This window comes from Dermacentor variabilis, chromosome 8, assembly GCF_050947875.1.
Source record: "Dermacentor variabilis isolate Ectoservices chromosome 8, ASM5094787v1, whole genome shotgun sequence".
Taxonomy (NCBI): domain Eukaryota; kingdom Metazoa; phylum Arthropoda; class Arachnida; order Ixodida; family Ixodidae; genus Dermacentor; species Dermacentor variabilis.
In genome coordinates this window covers 76,191,901-76,205,151 of record NC_134575.1, presented here as the reverse complement: position 1 = coordinate 76,205,151, position 13,251 = coordinate 76,191,901, and the positions used below count along the sequence as shown (strand labels likewise).

The 13,251-nt window shown below is 47.9% G+C and overlaps 1 protein-coding gene across 1 annotated transcript in view; it reads right to left on the bottom strand.

The window, feature by feature from the left end:
• Positions 1–13,251, bottom strand: part of LOC142591117 (uncharacterized) — a 50,985-nt gene that overhangs the window by 26,343 nt on the left and 11,391 nt on the right. The window contains exon 2 of the mRNA XM_075703501.1: positions 2,523–2,629. Coding sequence (XP_075559616.1) covers positions 2,523–2,629 — 107 coding nt within the window. The remainder of the gene's footprint in view (positions 1–2,522; positions 2,630–13,251) is intronic.

Below are 13,251 nucleotides of genomic sequence, written 5' to 3'. Positions count from 1 at the left end.
GAGATTCGTTGCATCGGTGCGGTCGGGGCGAACGCACATAAATATATTGCGAGGTACTTCACATTGGATAAGAAGCAAACAAACATTTTAAAATGATGCATTTTGCTTTTTCGTAGTGACTCCTCGTAGTCACCGCGTATGAAAATAGTTTTGAACTATTGCCTTACAGAAGATGTACAGATTAATTATGGGCTACAAATATTAGAGGGCTAGAAAACTTATTCATTAACCACTGCAGACAAAACATGGCAAGTTGTGCATGCCGTCAAGCATCGTGGTGCCTGTAGGAAAGTCGTCCTATGTAGCAATACTCTGCAGAGTGAGTGTAATCGGCGTCACACTTGTAAACTAGGAGTTCAATTGACCCACACCAGAATGTTAGTAAGTATCTTTCGACTACTTGGTTATCTCACAAGAAAAATTGTGCTTGCAAATGTGCACATCACGTTTAAAAGGATTAGAGATTTTATTACTTCGTACACACCTTTTTTACGGCGTATAACTTATTATTGTAGTATTTATTCGAACTGTGTTGTTCATATTCTCCATTTCTACTGGCTCATATTTTCTTCGTGGGCAGTAGCCGAAATTTCTCCAGATTTCTCCTGAATTCTACTATTCTGTCCTTTTATGGTGAAGCCATTAATGCGACTATGTGCACTCAGAAAGGTTATGTGCTCATTGTCAGGGTTTTCTGAAAACATTATCACTCATCAAGTTTATGCATATTCTGTTTTCAAGCTATAATAACCACTGCACGCCTGAGGGGACACAATTAGGGATAAGTGAAGATCAAATTACCCGAAGCGGCATGCTATCGGGCTCAAATGGACGAGTTTTGTTTTAAAGCGAAAGGTTTACTAACCGCATTGAGCCCAGTTTCGCCGCCGCCAACTATTTGACCTTCATTTGACCGAAGCTGCGTCGTAGGCTCCACCACAGGTCCCCGCCGCCGCTGCGGGCTTGGCGCATGCGCTCTCTGCAGCTGGGTCACCGCCTGACCACGTGACTCACCGCGCACCTGGCTAAGAGGAGCGACGCCATGGATGAGAGGAGTTTTGCCATGGATGAAAGCGACACTGGGCCGTCTTTTCTGAGCGCAGCGCGGGCGCGCTAGGCTTTTAGCCATCGTCTAACCACCTCGCAGATATCGCCCGGCGAACTGCTTCACTGGAGAAGACCCGGAATGCAATAGGCGTCGCACCGTCGAAATCAATGAGGCAGCGACCGCACTCGCACCCTGTTCATTTGTGCTTCGATGCTGCGCATGTTCGCAGCGTCTCTTTGCATGTCTAGTACTTGCGCTTTCTCTGTGGCACAACAGGCGTCGCACTATCGAAAGATGTGTGACTACCCAAGCCTAATCACAGTCATGTCTAGCCACCGACCTAGGCACAGTCGCATGCCTGGCTTAACGATGATTATATACTTTGGTATAATAATTACAGTTAAATCAAAGGTTAATCAAGTGATACCAGGACCAGAGCCAGGGTTAGGTGAGCTAAGCCGCAGCCAATTTTTTCCGTAGCATTCTGTGGTTTCTTGCATGGACTTTTCTGTGCGACCGAAGTGAACAAGGCGAATTAACTGAAGCCAAATGAGCGGGAATCGACTGTATATCTCTGTTATAATATGTGCATGCCACTGTTTTGCTTATGCTTTAAAATTTCTCAACATTACGGCTATGCCCTGATGAATTGAAAGTCTGACCGTGTGTTCTCTTTCATCTCGAATGTCTTTGTCGCAGGAGACGTGCGTGCTAGTGAGTTCTTGCCTCACGAGCTCGCCTAACTATTAGCCCGAGGATACCCTAGGTAACCCGTGTTTATGTATCTAGAGGCCCAGCGAAACTAGCCTCATTCAGAAGGGTTCGGGTGTGGAAGGTAGTCACGTTCAGTCTTCAGTGGTCGCCTATTTTGTTCATTATATTATTAGCACCCACAGCTGAATTGCAGATCTGGCCGCCGCCTTTATTCTCTTCTCCCCAGGAGTGGCGCAATAGGGGCAGAGGGATGACTGCACGATTCTAGAGGAAGGCAGTAACGAAAAATTGAGTAGTGGAGGCCAATTTATATTTAGGTAACGATGCGTCTTCTTCAAGCACAGTCACTCAAATTTGTTCGCATCGGGCCTCATATCGCTACAATGGCCCTGGGAAGCCTCTGTGTGTTACTGCGACATTTCGAATATAAAAACTGGCGACTCGAATCAGACAGAAATTCTGACTGAACTCAATTAGCAGCGAAAAACGGCGCAGTAGCTATACTTAATGCGATGGAGATATTTCTTCCTTCGCTCTATATGCGTGAGTTTTATCCAAGTCACTATAATAAATAGAAATTCAGTTCTCTGTAGTAGTGTAAGCACAAATGGAGAATTTCATTTAGTCGAAGTGCCTCCAGCGTGTGGAACCGCATACTAAACCACCAACAACCAACTAAACTCAAAAAAGATAGATTGTCATACTCGATGAAAAAATTGTGTTTTCAAAGCCATTAGGACAACGTAGATATCGAACTTACCATCCTTAAATGTCAGCGCAGGAATTTCTGATAATGAATGTTGTGTCGTAAGGATAAGTGTCAAGACCAGCAAGATCATCGTCTGCTTTCCCGGTTGTAAACCAAACCTGAAACGGTATAATAAATATTTTGCCAAAATTAAAGCCTTTCAAATAGGAATATTGTTTGTAATTTATTCTATCGGTACTGTAAGGCTTGTCTCGTCGATGACTTCAAGCATTGCTTTGTGGAGTCGTTTGTCATGTACCAAGCAAATATTGGTAGTTGTGGCAGTGTAGCAGAGGGCAGCTCACAGTAGGATACGGAAGCTTCTCACTGGAGAGCCTCGACAAGTTCTGACTAAGGGGGAATCATCGGTTCGTTTACTTTTTTGTGGTACTGAAGTGCACTAAATACACAATAAATATTTGCTGGGAATAAATCACGCGCTTTCCCACTGACTGTTAACTACCTTAAGCGCCCGCTAATAGAGAACTGAACTACAATTCGATATTCCTAGCTGACTATTCCTTTCGGAAGCTTGCTTCCTGTATTAGACGAAGTATCCTTGATGAAGTAGAGCCCAAATAAATTGCATTCTTTTTTGGAGCAAACGTGCGTGGTCTCAGCCACTACATTAGGTTGCAATGCTTATTGCATTTACATTTTCTATCTTTGTTCGAACACAATCACTCTTCCCTTGGATGAATTCGTGATGTTTCTTGGTATTGTATTCGAAAGAAACATTCAATAAGAAAAAAATGGATACCGGATTCTTTACTTTTTTAGATCATCATTTTTTATGTTGACAATTTTCGTTTAAGTCGCAGTAGCATATCGACATGTTTACTTATTTATTCTTTTTCGAGTGACCGCATTTTCACCGACTAGCAAATCCGCCTAGGATGCACTTGTATGTAACGGAAGTTTCACAAATGGTATGAATGGTTCTGTCCCTAGTCTGTTGTCACCGAACCTTGCGTACATTGGTTGTATGCGCGACGCGGATTGGGTAATACTTTCGTGAAGGCAAATGTGCACCAGTAATCACGCGCGAACCATCGAGTAGTGACGTATAAAAGCCGACGAGCTTCACCCGCTGATAAAATTTCCACGATCGCCGACTGGACTCGCCGCTATCGTGCTTCTAGTGTCACTTGTTTTTGCGGGCTCAGGTTGCAAAATAAGGAGTTCTTTCTTAATTCACAATTTTGCTAGTGTTTTCTTCACCGTCACTACAACGTGACATCTTGTTGAGGTGCTTGTTCATTGATGTGCCGGATGCCTCCGCAAAGCCACGATCCAAGCACGAACCACAAAGGCAGCTCAACGCCACTCCGGACCTTGGAACAAACCGCAGATTACAATACTTGCCTTCGGAGCATGGACTTCTACCCGAGCAGACGATAAAGACCAACGCCAAGTCAGCAACAATGATGACATCACCAGTGTCGCCATCAACCGTCACGCTTCAAGAGCCCAGTGAGCCACCACTCTTCCATGGAGCTTCAATTGAAGACTCGGAGACCTCGCTCGATGCGTTTGAGAGAGTGTCAACCCACAAGTGGAACCCTGAAGACAAGCTGCGTCACGTTTTCTTTCATTGGAAAACCACAGCCAGAACATGGTTCGAAAATCGAGTCCTCGTTAGCGACAAGTCATATGTTCTGTAGCGAGTTCCTGGCGTCTATAACAAGCATTTTCAAAAGAGAAAGGGCGGAACATCTACTGTAACCCCGAGTGCAGCTTGCTAATTGGAACGTCGCTGTATTCAAGTAATAGAGGACTTGCCGTTTGCATTACGCAGACACGGAAATGTCTCAGGAAAAGAAAGTACGTATCTTATGTACAGTATAAAACAAGAATCCTTCGCCGGATTGATGCGCAACCCACCGACAACCGTAGAAGAGCTTGAGTCAGAGGCCATGACAACTTAGGGGACGCCGGAAATGTGTACTAGACAATTTAATCACCGCTAGATCGCATACTCTGCTGAAGTACAAAGCATCTGCTCCGACGACCAGCGGGTGACAATATTCCAAGCTGTGCGCAAAGAACTACTAAAGACATTCCCCGCGATTAGGCCCCAGATTGATTCACTTGCTGGCATGGTCTGCCAAGAGGCCTAGCTATCAGTGCGAGTTGCTCACCCACGACATCCTCAACCAGAAACTATGAGCTACGCCTGGGTAGCCGACCACCATGTTACCCCTCTACGCCCACGCCAGAGCCCGTAACACCGATCCGTCATCCAGCGCCGCCGCCGCGAGCACGCCAACCCGTCGCCCTGCACATCCTTTCAAGGAAGAGTGACGTTTGGCGCGGCCTCAAACACCACCCGATCTGCTACCACTGTGGAGAAGCAGGCCACATCTACCCCTAGTACCTGTACCTTGAAATGGGAATACTAGGGTTCCCCATAAAGGCGTCGAACTCACAGCTACGCTGACGACCTCTTGGCATCGTGGGCTACGTCTCAGCCAGTCACTGAAGACACCGACGTCCTTCCCGTCCGCCCTAACCTGGATGCTGCCTACCCCCATAGCGTCTGCCGTACACTGGCCGTTCCTTTCACCTATCCATAAAGCCGCCGTACCTGGAAAGCAGAAATAGATGGAGGTAGAGTTGCTGTTCGTCGAAATTTCGAAGATACTCCGCCGCTGACGAGTATGGCGAAAAGACGATCTCGACGATGTAGCTACAACATGACGCGACACGAATTAAGCCTCGAAGCCAAAAAAGCGCCGCCTAAACTAGACCTGACGACCCAACGTATTGTCACTGGGACAAGAAGACGCAGCCGTCAACCGACGCCGTGGCCTAAGGGTAATGCAAGACCGAAAACCACCAACTACGACGTACTTCTCGAAGGTCACGCAGTCACCGCTTTTCCGGATACAGGAGCCGACTACTCCGTCATGAGTGGACCCTTCGCTGCCCAGTTGAAAGTTTAAGAAAAACTGCATGCGAAAGCCTTCAAATACGGACATCTGAAGGACAGCTGATAACACCAATTGAAATCTGTGGAGCAAGAATTACTGCTCAAGCTTACCCTGCGATCTTTGTTATCCTCCAATAGTGCTTGTAAGACGCTATTCTCAGTATGTACTTTTTGAACCAACATGGTGTGATCGTACACCTGGAGTGCAAGTTTTTACTGGTATCTGAAACCTAAGCGATGCCGCCGGAGAATTCTGAGTCTCCACGCCATGAGTGTGCTCGAAGACCAAGTCAACGTCCTGTCTTGCGCGAGTATCATTATTTTCTTCCGAACCAAGAACACCGGCAGACATAGAAGGCGTGATCGAGGACCACCAATATCTTCTGCTAGATCACGAAGTTTGCGCCGCTAGAGGAATCGCGCGACTGCATTTAGGAAAAAACGAAAGTAAGGCTCACAAAGTTCCGCCAAGAATACAGAGACGCCTCAGCAAGGGAAGGACGATCGCTTGCGTTGACGAAATTCTGGAAATCAGCCATGCGTTTGTCCTCTCGGAGTCTGCCGCATCTACCTCGACGAGATTAGTACCCGAACCAGCCTTCGACTTCAATCCGAGTTTCCCGGGAGTAAGCAGAAACGGCTCAAAGCTTTTATTCGATAATACAAAGACTGCTTATTGGTCGATGTCATCTAGGATTCGACAAACAGCAGCTTCTTAGCATCACATAATAACCGAAGAATGCGCTCGACCCCTACGTTAAAGCCCATACGAATTTTCAATGCGGGAACGAGAAATCATAAAGCAACAAGCCCATGCAATGCTACGAGCCGAAATCATCGAGTCGCCACCGAGCCCGTAGGCACCTCTTCTAGTCTTGGTGAAGAAAATGAAGGAATCCTGCGTTTTCCTCGTGGAAAATTGTTAGCTAAATAATATTCAAAAGAAGAACGTATAGCCGCTCCCACGGATAGACGACGCATTGGACTGGCTCTCCAACGCTAAGTATTTCTCTTCTATGAATCTAAAGAATGTCTACTGGCAAATAGATGTCGACAAAAAGGATCGCGATACCGCAAGATTGTAGACGTCGGACGGCCTACCTATAAGAGTTCAAGATGAGTCCATTCATACTGTGCTCGCACCTGCTGCAGCGTTCCAGCGCGTTATGCAGACGGTGTTAGCCAGCTACAAGTGGCAGACTTGTCTCGTCTGCTCTATCGACGTGGTTGTCTTTGCCGGGAATATCCACGACCACCTCAGGCAGTTTCGCACAGTGCTAGAGGCCATCTAGCGATCAGAGCTAAATCTGAAGCTGGGAAAGTGTCGGTCCCCTTACGATGAGCTTCTGTTATTGAGCCACGTCATCAGTAAATCTGGAGTCCATCCTGAGGACATATTCTACTACGATCACTTTCAGTGATTCAATTGTCTCGGTCATCAGAATCGCATCTAAAGGCTGTTATACCAAGACCGCAAAATGAATAGGGCTGTCCAGTATTTCCCGTCTGCCTCAATTTTACGTCACGGTGTTCGGTGCTCCCGACACATTTGGAATAAACACATGCACCTTTTCGCTGTCGGTTGGTGGTGAAGATGGCACTTAATAGTACTTTTTGAAGGCAGTTTGCACTTAGATTTGAGCAGGAAAATTTGTAGAGTGTTCATTGGCTAGTGGATCGTGTTGCGCTTTCTAAGCGCCAGTTTTCGGTTACAGTGTCTTACAGAACTCGATAGCGGCACCACGAACACGCACCACGAACACCACGAACACCACGCATCTCCCGTGATTCCGCGCACACTGGCGGAAACGACATGCCCGCCCCAGCATCGACCCTTTAGCCATAACAGGAGAACCTTTTCGACGGCATTCCCGCATGACGAACAGTTCTGTTCGGCAGTTTTGCAGTGAGCTTGTACACATGCTGAAGCGCCTGGACTTCGGGACTTGAGCATTTAGGAGCAAGTTCTTTGCGCACAGGTTCTTTGCTTAAGGCAGCTTTAAGTCATCAGTGGGCAGCGAGGCGACAATTTACTTGTCTCAGCCGTCTGTGAGCAGGCGCATCTGAAAAAGTCGCACAGGCCATTGGTGTTCAATGGGAAGTCGCGCCTATGGGTGGCCTTTCCACGCACCGTAAATGGTCGAACCGTCAACAAGCAAGGTTTCTTGCAGCACCGCAACCACGGCGGTATTATTTTGTGTGTTGACAACACATTCATTGAAATTGTCTCCCAGAAGCTCCCTTATTGCAGAAGGTAGCGTACTGATGCCGCAAGGTCTATTCGCTCTCAGTAGAATGGTGGTTAGCTTTAAGATAAACTAATCTGATAACGAAGCAACAATTGATTCACAGCCATGGGCATCACCATCACTTTTACTATAAAGACTTTCCCAGGTGTGCGACTCTACATGCGAGTCATCCACATTGAGCCCCGCTTCGCTGGCTAATGACAGAACGCTCACGGGAGCCTAAACGCGCCGCTTCCATGGCGCTTCATGACCGCCCGCATTGTCTTTGGAGAAGCGGAGTACCTGCTGGGTGTGCAGTAAGAAAAATCGCTACGAGAACGAAAGAATGCGCGGTGGCTGTGCGTGTTAACCTGTATTGTGTTACATGCCATTTGTGTGTGTGCAGGCGACAGCACTTACCCACTTGAGCCAGGGCTCATGACGCCTGTGCCCGCCACTCAGCCAGAGGAAGGGCGTTATACCCCAGGGGGACACAGGGGGAGGGGGCATTATACCGGCGCCCATGCTTCAACAAGGTCAGTGATAGAGCGCTGCATTAGCGTCTTGAAGAGTCGGTTCCAATTCCTGCAGTGTCTACGAGCATTGCATTACCGCGCTCCAAAACTTGCCGTGCTTGAACGCGGTTAAACCAAGTTTTTTTTTTCTTGCGAGATAGCTCGGTTTCGCTTGCTTTCGGAAAAAGAGAGGCGTTAATCGATGCTCTCACCAACTACCGGATCTACAGTTGCACCTTAAAAGTACACACAGACGCTGCTCGGCGCGGCAGCAGCAGCGAGCGAATTGACATTCATGCGGCGTCTGCCTTCAATGCAAGCTAACCGTGGAAAGCAGAGCGCTTACAAAGCTGCCAGCACTAGGCGCATTTTGTACACATCGCAGAACGCTTTGAAGATGAGGCTCGTTTGACCGCGCACTTTATCCACATCGCCGATCACATTAAAGATATGGCGCCCACGCGGCGTACGCAGCAGCCGTCGGTACTGGCAACCGTAGTCCCAGTCTGACCAGAGCTGAGCTTGAAGATCAGATTTACGGAACCAGGCGTTGGCTAGGTTTGTACCTGGAGTAGTATAGCTATCGTTCTAAAAAGCAGGAACAATTGTGGCAGCATATGCAGCACTGCACCATCTGTACCTTAGCAGCGATGAGCCGTCTGCGAGCCAGTTCTGCTCGGACAACGACGACCACGACAGCGGCGGCGGCGAGCGCCCGCATGCCTCCAGCAGCCCAGGATCGTATTTGGTAACACTTCGGCCTATGCGGCCACAATATTTGCGGTGAAAGTGCAAATGCATGACAAATTCCTATACTTTCTGTTGCTGACAAGCGGCACCTAGAGCACATAGAAAGACCCATTTATTATAAACGTCGCCTTCCACGCTATGCTTTCACAGTATTTAGGGTAGTATTTGATGACACATGTATATACCCGCTGCTCCCATGTGTTTCTGTGCTACATATTGTCACGCACTAAGGCGAGAGTAAGCAGCAGTATCAGCAGCCAGACACGAAAATGTAAGACACAAAAGCATGGTTCTCCAGCTGGCGCGAGATCTTTGTCTTCGTTGTCTTCAATCGCCGTTTTTGCTGGGCACGCAACGCTGGCTCTAAACACCAGGTGGCATTATTCCCCCTCCCAATGGAGCATCGACTCGATGCTCAAACACAAAACGTACATCATCATCATCATCATCATCATCATCATCATCATCATCATCATCATCATCATCATCATCATCATCATCATCATCATCAGCCTGGTTATGCCCATTGCAGGGCAAAGGCCTCTCCCATACTTCTCCAACTACCCCGGTCATGTACTAATTGTGGCCATGTTGTCCCTGCAAACTTCTTAATCCTATCCGCCCACCTAACTTCCTGCCACCCTCTGCTACGCTTCCCTTCCCTTGGAATCCATTCCGTAACTCTTAATGACCATCGGTTATCTTCTCTCCTCATTAGGTGTCCTGCCCACGCCCATTTATTTTTCTTGATTTCAACTAAGATATCATTAACTCGCGTTTGTTCCCTCACCCAATCTGCCCTTTTCTTATCCCTTAACGTTACACCTATCATTCTTATTTCCATAGCTCGTTGCGTCGTCCTCAATTTAAGTAGAACCCTTTTCGTAAGCCTCCAGGTTTCTGCCCCGTACGTGAGTGCTGGTAAGACACAGCTGTTATATACTTTTCTCTTGAGGGATAATGGCAATCTGCTGTTCATGATCTGAGAATGCCTGCCAAACGCACCCCAGCCCATTCTTATTCTTCTGATTATTTCAGTTTCATGATCCGGATCCGCAGTCACTACCTGTCCTAAGTAGATGTATTCCCTTACCACATCCAGTGCCTCACTACCTATCGTAAACTGCTGTTCTCTTCCGAGACTGTTAAACATTACTTTAGTTTTCTGCAGATTAATTTTTAGACCCACCCTTCGGCTTTGCCTCTCCAGGTCAGTGAGCATGCATTGCAGTTGGTCCCCTGAGTTACTAAGCAAGGCAATATCATTAGCGAATCGCAAGTTACTAAGGTATTCTCCATTAACTCTTATCCCCAATTCTTCCCAATCAAGGTCTCTGAATACCTCCTGTAAACACGCTGTGAATAGCATCTGAGAGATTGTATCTCCCTGCCTGACGCCTTTCTTTATTGGGATTTTGTTGCTTTCTTTATGGAGGACTACGGTGGCTGTGGAGCCGCTATAGATATCTTTCAGTAGTTTTACATACGGCTCGTCTACACCCTGATTGCGCAATGCTTCCATGAGTGCTGAGGTTTCAACTGAATCAAACGCTTTCTCGTAATCAATGAAAGCTATATATAAAGGTTGGTTATATTCCGCACATTCTTCTATCACATGATTGATAGTGTACATGGTAACTACACAAGTTAAGTCAGACAAAAAAGAAAGGAAACGCGCTAGCACACATACGGAAATGCACACGGAAAAATGTGTTCTTTGGTCGGGAACAAAAAAAAAACGCGTCGCAGTTCTTTGGAGGACGACGCGACGACAGCAAAAAAGAATGGTTGTTTCACTAGTACACTTCACCGTGTGAAATACGGCTTGAGGCGGACGATATCTACAGTCTCTGCGCGTGGTAAACGACGCTTGGGCTATGGCAGTTCTCTGTCCGGAATCACTTCATAGTTCACGTCGCTTACACGCCTTAGTACTGTGTATGGTGCGAAGTACTTGCTCAGGAGTTTCTCGCTGAGGCCTCGCCGTCTAATGGGTGTCCAAACCCAAACTTGGTCACCAGGCTCATAGGTAACTTGTCGATGGTGAAGATTGTACCTTATTGCATCTGTACACTGCTGCTGTCTTATGTGCACACGGGCCAGTTGACGCGCTTCCTCGCCGCGCTGAATGTACTCCTCGACGTCAGGAGCTAACTGGTCGAGCTGGTTGGTACCTTTATACGGGATCATGACGTCTAGCATAGTTTGGGCATCTCGACCATAAACGAGGCGGAATGGCGTGAAGCGTGTAGCTTCCTGCGTGGCAGTGTTGTACGCAAACGTTACGTACGGTAGGATTTCGTCCCACGTTTTGTGCTGCACATCCACGTACATAGCGATCATGTCTGCCAGTGTTTTGTTTAGTCTTTCTGTCAAGCCGTTAGTCTGAGCGTGGTATGCAGTGGCCTTTCGATGACTCGTGTAACTCAGCTTGAAGATGTCGTCCTGAAGGTTCGCCGTAAATGCCGCCCCTCGGTCAGGGATGATGAATGATGGTGCGCCATGCCGAAGCACAATGTGATGCATAAAAAACTGGGCAACTTCAGATGCTGTCCCGCGTGGTAGTGCCTTCGTCTCAGCGTAACGCGTCAAGTAGTCAGTTGCGACAATGATCCACTTATTGCCGGAGGAAAACAAGGGAAATAGTCCAAGAAGGTCCATTCCAACTTGATGAAACGGCGTACGCGGAGGGTCGATGGGTTGTAGAAGGCCTGCAGGCTCGAAGGGTGGTGACTTGTGGCGCTGGCATTCGCGGCATCCGTTCACGTAGCGTTTGACACAAGCAGTCAGTCTAGGCCAGTAGTACAGTAGCCGTACCCTGTCCAGAGTCCTTGAGTAGCCCAAGTGACCAGATGTCGGCTCGTCGTGGCAGGCTAATAGGAAGTCGTCGCGAAAGGCTTGAGGTACTACTAGAAGATGTGGTTTGTCGCCGGCACCTGTGTTTCTTTTGTATAAGATGCCCCCTCGTAGGCAAAATGACGACAACTGTCGCGAAATAGGGCGAGGAATGGACGCGATGCCGCCTTCTAAGTGATCGATGATGGATCTTAACTCAGCGTCCGATCGCTGTTTAGCGAGCAGATCCGGCCCGCTGAGGGCTCCCAGAAAGGCGCTGTCGTCTTCCTCGTCAGGATTCCGAGATTCAACAGGTGCTCGTGATAACGTGTCAGCATCTTCATGTTTTCTGCCTGACTTGTACACGATGGTGATGTTAAATTCCTGGAGTCTCGGACTCCAACGTGCCAATTGTCCAGAAGGGGTCGGTCACAACTTTAAATGGACGCCCGTAGAGATACGGCCAAAACTTTGTGGTAGCCCAAATAACCGCGAGGCACTCCTTCTCTGTGGTGGAATAATTGGACTCTGTGCGTGACAGAGTGCGGCTCGCGTAGGCGATAACTCGTTCAGTCCCGTCTTGCCGTTGCACCAGGATAGCTCCGAGAGCGATATTGCTGGCGTCAGTGCGTACTTCTGTGTCAGCATCCTCATCAAAATGACCGAGCACGGGAGGAGAAGACAATCGACGTTGTAGCTTCGCAAAGGCAGTCTGTTGTTTATCAGTCCAGAGGAATGGCGTGTCGTCACGCGTAAGGCGAAATAGCGGATCTGCAATCTTCGAAAAGTTTTCTATGAAGCGTCGATAATATGCACACAAGCCCAAAAATCGTCGGACACTTTTCTTATCGGTTGGAGCGGGAAAAGCTGCTACGGCAGCAGTCTTCTCGGGATCCGGCCGAACACCTGCAGCGCTTTCGACGTGACCAAGAAACTTCAGTTCCTCGTAACCGAAATGGCATTTCTCTGGCTTGAGTGTAAGGTCGGCCGATCGAATTCCTTCGAGTGCATTCCGAAGGCGTCGAAGGTGCTCGTCAAAAGTTTCCGAAAAGACAACGACATCATCGAGATAGACGAGGCAGATTTTTCATTTGAGGTCAGCGAGAACGGTATCCATCATTCGCTGGAATGTGGCTGGAGCGAAACAGAGGCCGAAAGGGAGTACTCTAAATACGTAAAGGCCGTCCGGAGTTACGAAAGCAGTTTTATCGCGGTCACGCTCATCGACTTCAATTTGCCAGAAGCCACTTTTCAGATCGATAGAGGAGAAATACTTCGCGTGCCTTAGTCTGTCCAGAGAATCGTCGACACGAGGCAACGGGTACACGTCTTTCTTTGTGACGTTGTTTAGCTTCCGGTAGTCAACACAAAATCGAAGCGTGCCATATTTCTTTTTAACAAGAATGACTGGCGATGACCAGGGACTGCATGAAGGCATTTCCTTTACCTGCGTTTGAATCGCATGTCACTCGGTCGGGGAA